Source organism: Tribolium madens, unplaced genomic scaffold, assembly GCF_015345945.1.
Source record: "Tribolium madens isolate multiple individuals breed KSU strain unplaced genomic scaffold, Tmad_KSU_1.1 Scaffold_71;HRSCAF=194;Tcas5.2_LG6, whole genome shotgun sequence".
Classification (NCBI taxonomy): domain Eukaryota; kingdom Metazoa; phylum Arthropoda; class Insecta; order Coleoptera; family Tenebrionidae; genus Tribolium; species Tribolium madens.
This window is the reverse complement of record NW_025401041.1, coordinates 7164340-7171826: the sequence shown is the minus strand read 5'-3', so window position 1 is coordinate 7171826 and position 7487 is coordinate 7164340. Positions and strand designations below refer to the sequence as shown.

The 7487-nt window shown below is 29.3% G+C and overlaps 3 protein-coding genes across 3 annotated transcripts in view; 1 reads left to right on the top strand and 2 right to left on the bottom strand.

Moving 5' to 3' along the window:
• The window catches only part of LOC123009012 (calpain-A-like), a 6508-nt gene extending 1110 nt beyond the window's left edge, over positions 1–5398 (top strand). Inside the window, exons 3-8 of the mRNA XM_044405106.1 lie at positions 876–1063; positions 1110–1244; positions 1290–1452; positions 1501–1667; positions 1712–2033; positions 3878–5398. Of these exons, the coding sequence (XP_044261041.1) occupies positions 876–1063; positions 1110–1244; positions 1290–1452; positions 1501–1667; positions 1712–2033; positions 3878–4075 (1173 nt within the window). The 3' untranslated portion in view covers positions 4076–5398. The remainder of the gene's footprint in view (positions 1–875; positions 1064–1109; positions 1245–1289; positions 1453–1500; positions 1668–1711; positions 2034–3877) is intronic.
• On the bottom strand, positions 4121–4759 carry LOC123009014 (protein takeout-like; the record flags this gene model as incomplete). The annotated part of the gene is made up of 2 exons (XM_044405109.1): positions 4121–4576; positions 4627–4759. Coding segments are annotated over 2 exons (432 nt in total), but the record flags the coding sequence as incomplete, so codon positions are not given.
• Positions 5399–5911: 513 nt separating the features above from the next.
• On the bottom strand, positions 5912–6989 carry LOC123009013 (protein takeout-like). Its single transcript, XM_044405108.1, has 4 exons — positions 6853–6989; positions 6562–6802; positions 6378–6511; positions 5912–6329 (listed from the first exon to the last, which is right to left on the bottom strand). The coding sequence occupies exons 1-4, from the start codon at positions 6905–6907 to the stop codon at positions 6031–6033; spliced, it is 729 nt and encodes a 242-aa protein (XP_044261043.1). The 5' UTR covers positions 6908–6989; the 3' UTR covers positions 5912–6030.
• Positions 6990–7487: the final 498 nt, after the last annotated feature.

The following is a 7487-nucleotide window of genomic DNA, read 5'->3' as shown; positions in this document are numbered from 1 at the left end:
AAATTTACATATTATATAAGTAGACAAATAAAGGACAATTTCGAAAATATTTTGATAAATAATATTTTTCATTCATAAATATTTTGCTCCGCTTCAGGTTATTTGTTTGGTAACATTTCTAATTTTTCGTATCTTTACATTTAAATTTTTATTAATAAACTTATCTGCGCCCAATTAGTAGTAAAAAACAATCTGTTTTGTTCTCAAATAAATAAAAAAAAAATGTAATTTACAAAATAGAGTTCCAAAAGCTAAAGGTTTTATTACAAATTTTAAAGAAAAATCTTGTAATTGATAACCCAAATATTCAAATTTTTATGCTTAGAAATAAATGAGTTTGTAACTAATTTTTAATAAAAAAAAAGTTTAAGAATAAAAATGCAAAGAAATTAAATAGTTTTTATAAACACTGATTCAAATTTTGGTTTTTTGCTTTCAAAGGGAAAAATAATTTTTTTGACAACTATCAGCTTTCCAAAAACAATTTTACTAGATTTTTTGTGAAATAAAAAATGTGACTTTTAGATATTTGATTTTTTGGTCAGTATGAAGGCAAGAAATAAAACTTATGTTAAAAAATTAAAAATTGAAACGTTATGTAAACTATGAAAGTAGCTCTGGAAAATTTAAAAATATACAGTGTAAATCAAGTTTTATCTGGACACCACAAAACACTTTTATTCTAATTTATTTTTTCTATAGACAAAATTTTTTTAACATTTTTTCCATGTTCCTGGTATTTTACCTTATATGGCATTTTTATCTGGGACGCGAGTTCTGGCGCACCCTGTATAAGATAAAATTCGTTATCACAAAATTTTACTTAAATATGGGGATAAATTGATAGTTATTTCAACATTTCATGTACATTTCAGGAAATTTGCAAGAACCCCAAATTTATCGTAGATGGGGCCACCCGTTTCGACATCAATCAAGGCCAACTGGGAGATTGCTGGTTCCTTGCTTCTATTGCGAATTTAACAACAAACCCAAAAATTTTTTCAATGGTTGTCCCTGAGAACCAAAATTTTTCGGAAAATTATGTCGGAATTTTCCATTTCAGGTTAGTCTCTTAGTTTTTATACTTCAATGTTTTTTTTTTTTAATAGATTTTGGCAATACGGCCGATGGGTTGATGTAGTCATCGACGACAAATTACCAACAATCAACAACCAATTGATTTATTTAAAATCGGGTGATTCGGACGAGTTTTGGCCCCCATTGTTGGAAAAAGCATACGCAAAGTATTGATTTTTTTAATTTTAATCATCAATCAACGTTATTTTAAGGTTTTACGGTTCGTATTTAAATATCGAGGGTGGGAGAATTAACGAAGCTTTGGAGGATTTATGTGGGGGGCTTTCGGAAGTTTTTGATACAAGAAATCCAGAAATTTATGAATTAATCCAAATGTCCTTCGATAAAGGATCATTTATGGGTTGCTCAATACCAGTGTGATAATCACTCAATCAGTTTTCTCCACTAATAATTACATTTTAGTCCCAAAATAACGGAAACGAGACACGTCAAGATGGTTTAGTTGTAAACCATGCTTATAGCATCACCGGTTTGTATACTTTACAATTAAAAAATGAAAAAATTCATTTGATCAGAGTGAGAAACCCGTGGGGTGGTAACACTGAATGGAACGGTCCATGGAATGACAAGTAATTTTTTATTTCCGAAAATTTTTATTTTTCAAAATTTCTAGTTCCGAAACTTGGAACTTAGTTCCAAAAGACATCAGAGACAAATTATGGGTCAAAAGAAACGACGGTGAATTTTGGATGAACTTCACCGATTTTAAAAAGTGTTTCACCTTCATCGATATCTGTCATCTTAACCCCACTTTCCAAGTCAACAACTGGAATGTCTACATGTTTGAGGACTCCTGGAGGCCCAAAATGCCCAAAAATCAGTACTTTTTAACAATCAGGGGGCCCAATGAAGTACACGTTGTTGTCGGTTTAATGCAGAAATTTAGACGCGAATTGGGACAAGACGAATTGCCACTTGAACTGCTCTTATATCCGGTTTATAGTCCAATAATCACAGGGCATGTCGTGACAACTTGACAATTTTTATGTTATTTTGTTCGTCTCAGTAAGACAAATCAAATGCACGAAAAAAAAAATTAAAAAGTCCACACTTTAAACAAAATATTTTTTTCTAATTTAAATGAATTTAAAATACTTTAACTTTAAAAAATCATTACTCAATAACTATTAGGCCGATTTCCTTCAAATACAGACTATTTTAAAGAGATGGCCTTGGCCTTTAGAATGATATAAAATTTGAAATTGAATATTGGCAAACTTTTCTTCGAACAGTGTTCGAAGAAGTTCGAAGTAATCGAAAAAATCTAAGAAAAACCCTACGAGTAAATTTTTTTTCATCATTACCATCGTGTAGAGCATCTCTTTATTAGTTGTAATACAAATTTTCAAAAAAATATACCGAGTAGTTTTCAAGATATGATTTTTTGAATTTAAGGTTTGCTAATCAAACATTGCTCCCTATAGGTGAAATGCATGTTAACCTTACTTAAAATTGCATTTTTATAAAAGTATTTGTTTTAAGACTCTTCATTTGCTTAAAAATGGTCAATTGCACCTTCTTTGTTCTAATTACAATAAACAAAAACTTGTTTGTTTACTTAAAACAAATAAAGAGTACCTGTGTAGTAATTAAAGCAAATAAAGAGTTTTTTTGTTGTAAAAATGACCACTGATCATTGAGCAAAGAGGATCTAGAAGTTTAAGTCACGAGTCTTAAATATGAGGGCAAATCTTTTTCAAATCAAATCACTTTCCATTCAGATTTTGACTTGTTCACTTTGTTCTATCTTTCTGAACTTTTTTTGAAAATGTTCTAAGCAAATGCTTTCTCATCACTTTCGAGTGATGTTAAATGCAATAAGTCACCTAATTTATTTTGTTGGTACATTTTACAATTAGCTTCAGTTAGCTTGTAGGTAGTAGTTGTTGTGATAACAGTTGCACACGAAGCAACTGACTTATTGCATTCAACATCAGTAGAAAGTGATAAGAAAGCATTTGCTGAGAATATTTTCAAAAAAAAGTTCAGAAAGCTAGAACAAAATGAACAAGTTGGAATCTGAATGGAAAGTCATTTAATTTGAAAAAGATTTGTTCTTATATTTAAAGCTACTGCTTTAAACTTCTAGATCCTTTTTGCTCAATGATCAGTGATCATTTTTAGAACAAAAAAAACTTTTTATTTGCTTAAATTAGTACGCAGGTACTCTTTGTTTGTTTTAAGTAAAGAAACAGTTTTTGTTTATTGTAATTAGAACAAAGAAGGTGCAATTGACCATTTTAAGCAAAAGAAGAGTCTTAAAACAAATACTTTTATAAAAATGCAATTTTAAGTAAGATTAACATGCATTTCTCCCCTTGATTAGCAAACCTTAACTTCAAAAAATCATATCTTAAAAACTACTCGGTATATTATTTTAAAAATTTGGATTCTTACTAATAAAAAGATGCTCTACAAGATGATGACGAAGAAAAAAAAAAAGTACTCGTAGGGTTTTTCTTAGATTATTTCGATTTACTTCGAACTTCTTCGAACACTGTTCGAAGAAAAGTTTGCCAATATTCAATTTCAAATTGCATACCATTCTAAAGGACAAGTCTTTAGAATGGTCTTGAGTAATGATTTTTTAAAGTTAAAGTATTTTAAATTCATTTAAATTAGAAAAAAAATATTTTGTTCAAAGTGTGTGGACTATTTGAATTTTTTTAGTGCATTTAATTGGTCTCACTGAGACGAACAAAATGATATAAAATTTGTCAAGTTGTTGACTTTTTATTTGTCGCCCTGTGTAATTATTTTTTTTAAATGTGTTTTCCAGGTCCAGAAACAATCAAAACGTGTGGAATCGAAACGCGTAACCATAACGGGTGAACGCCAGTTAACCGTCCGGTATGCACTTTATTCTGGATCATACTGTATAGTACCGAAAGTGGCGGGAATCGACGAATCTGAAGCGAGTTACTTGTTGAGGATTTATTCGGATTGTGGAGTAACAGCGAAAAAATCACCATTATAAATCGCTAAATCGCTATTAATTAATCAACTGCTTTAATTTTTAATTAATGTTTTATTGTATTATGATTATTCAACAGGTAATTACACTACATTTACTTTAATTCATACTGAAAGTAACAGTGAGGCAATCAGTCGAAGTATTTCATTAGTTTACAATAAATATGTTCTTGTGCAGTGTCTAGGATATTAAGTGAGTTGAAAAATTAGTCTAAAGCTTCCTCGAGTGACACTTTTGCAAAAAAATTCGTAAATAAACTCGTGAGAATTTTGCTCACGATTGCAATATAACCACTTTTCACGTCATTAAAAACTTTCTCCCAATTATCATTAAGGAGTTGGTTTATGTTATCACCTAGTGTCTTATCACCATTGAACAAATTGTCGAAATTGAAAATCACCCGTTCTGGGTTCACTTTCAGACCAGTTTCAGTGATTTTGATAAAAGTTTTGATATTTTTTCTATATTTTTCGAACTTGGAAACAGCATCCACAGCTAAATTTTCTGGAAAAAAAAATATTTCTTTTTAAATAAATTAAAATAGAGAAAAATACTTGCAACGACTTTACTTTTGCCGGATCCCTTAATCGGCAAAAGTAGGACTTTACCGTCTAGTTGATAATCACAGTTACTGGTAATATTCGGAAAAATCCCTGTTACAAATAGGATTTTTTTATCAAAATCAAATCTGCAAGAAATTATTTATAAAAAAAAATTATCACTCATACTTACTCAAAACGTTCCAATTTCAATAAATGTAATCCAAAAAATTGACAATTTTTAAAATTTTGATCAACTGCAACCGCTCCAGACCCTTGCCCTACTGTCACTTCCGGTACTTCAAAAGGGTTCAAATTTGGAATATTTACACTTTCATAAGGTCGATTTAACTGAGAAATGCCGTTTTGGGCCGCTTTTAGTATACACTGTTTCAAATCGGGCTGATTTCGGTTACATTTTTGGAAATTTGACGCTAAAACTTATCCTTTAAATTGGTGAAAATTAAAAAAAATGTTTTCCTACGACCCTAACAGAAAGTAAGTTTTTCCACCGTAATTCCAAAAAGAAAAGTAGCTAATTACCCTTCAGGGGGATTGAGATAACTAATTTTGAAGTGTTTCTTGCTGGGTTGTAGGAAAAATTTATGTATTACAACGGGAAAGTGTCTTTTGCTCCCTTGGTGGTTACTAGCTTCAAACAATAACCTCGATCTGTGGGAGAAAAAGGTACAATTTCCTCCCTTGTAATTTAAATAACTCTTACGTAATTTCACATTTTCACAAAATGTAAACCACAAAACGAGAAGAATTAAACGATTCATTTTGATTACTACTCAAATTCCTACACTGTTGCACCTTATATAAATTTTGAAAACTATTTAATTATGTAACAAGGTTAAGATTATTATTGTTTTTATTTAATATTGGTACAAATTTTATAATAATAAGGAAATGGTTGCTAATTGTTTGAATAAATTATGTAAAAAATAAGTAAAAAATTGATTTGCATTCAAATTCCTAATATTCAACAAACAAATAATTAAATTCGGAAACTGTAATAAGAGGTTTGCAAATTCAATTTCTTTTTTTTTTATTTTTTATAAAAGAAACAAATAAAAGCTTTGGTTAATTTCTCAACCTTGAAGAAAATTAGAGAAACTCACTTAGGTATCTACGAAAAGTGCGAATAAATTCACTCAGAGATGGCGCTAAACACTAAAATGAGAAATTGTTATAAAAACAAATTTCTTAATAAACAAAATCGTATTTTAATACAAATTATTATTTATAAAAAATAAACAACTTGGGTTATATTATATTCATAAATTAATTAAACAAATTGCATAAATGTTTTATTAATTACTTTTATCTTCACATTTTAAAAGTTTAACAAATTCCATTTCACAAATGCATAATAAACTCTAAAAAATAAAAAAAAAACACTAAAACTATTTTTTGTTAGTCTAAGGCCTCTTCAAGGGACACTTTTGCAAAGAAATTGGTAAAAAGAGTCATCAGAATTTGCGATATAACTTCAATATAACCAGCTTTAACATCATCGAACACTTCCTTCCAATTATCATTTAATACGTGATTAATGTTATCACCTAATCTCTTATCACCATCGAACAAATTATCAAAATTAAATGTGACATGTCCTGGCTCTAATTTGAGCTCATTTGATGTGATTTTAATAAAAGTTTTATCATTTTTCTTGTATTCTTCGAAATGGAAAACAAGATCGACATCCAAATTTTCTTTAAAAAATAATTAAGTAAATTAATTTTTCTTGTGGTGAAACATACCTAAAACAATGGTACTTTTCCCTGATCCTCTGATGGGTAAAAGCAGGACTTTTCCATCTAACTCATAATCGCATTTTTTAGTAATATCGGGGAACGTCCCAACAAAATGCAAAATTTTCTTATCAAAATCAAACCTACGAGTTGACAAAAAAAAATATTTTTAGTTAAAAAAAGTGTTACTTACTCAAACTGATCCAATTTCATTTTGTGAAAACCGGAAAATAGGCAATTTTTGAAATTTTGATCCACTGCCACCGTTCCAGATCCTTGCCCTACCGTCACTTCAGGCACTTCAAAAGGGTTCAAATTTGGGATGTTGACTTTTTCGTAAGCCCGAGTCAATTGAGAAATGCCGTTTTGGGCCGCTTGTAGTAAACATTGGTTCAAGTCGGGTTGATTTCGATTGCATTTTTGAAAATTTGGCGCTAAAATAATCAAAAATAATTTTGAAAAATTATGAAATAAATTTATTTACGCAGTTTCACATTTTCGCAAAATGCAAAGCACAATAATAAGATTAGGCGTTTCATAACGAAATTTGCAAACTTGACTACCACGACCGGTGTCTTCTTATATATAGATCTAAAATCGCTTAAATATGTATCAAGGTTGAGTTTTTATTGATTCTTTTTCATCAAGAGAGTATTTTTAATAATAAAACAACGCAAAATGTAAGATTCTGGACTTGTTCGGAAAAAATTAATTTAAAGAGACATTTACAAAGAAAATCTTACACTCGTACAAAAAGTTTTACGAATAATTTCACTCAAAATTCTAGTCGAGACACCATAAGTAAAACACCACATAATTAATTTATTTTACTTGGATTTATTGCAGGAATAATTCTGTGTATTTTTTTATAAAAAATTAGAGAGACGCCTTCTTTTCATTTTTGATGATATAATTTTGAAACCAGTTTAATACCAACATTTTTTTTAATTTCCAGTAGCAAGGTGAGATCATTTCAAATTAATAATGCAAATGATGTAAATTTATTCATGAGAACCAAAAAAATAAATAATAAATAAATTAAATTAAAATATATCACAAACGATATTGTTTGGAACCAAATTTAAAAAAATGAAGCACTTTTTTTACACTGACAACCTT

Bases quoted from the DNA above. Each gene is read 5' to 3' on its own strand.
- LOC123009013 (XM_044405108.1), bottom strand. From the start codon at position 6,907: ATGAAACGCCTAATCTTATTATTGTGCTTTGCATTTTGCGAAAATGTG. The intron at 6,803-6,852 runs GTAAATAAATTT...TGATTATTTTAG, and splicing joins TTGCGAAAATGTGAAACTGC to CGCCAAATTTTCAAAAATGC. The intron at 6,512-6,561 runs GTAAGTAACACT...GTCAACTCGTAG, and splicing joins ATGAAATTGGATCAGTTTGA to GTTTGATTTTGATAAGAAAA.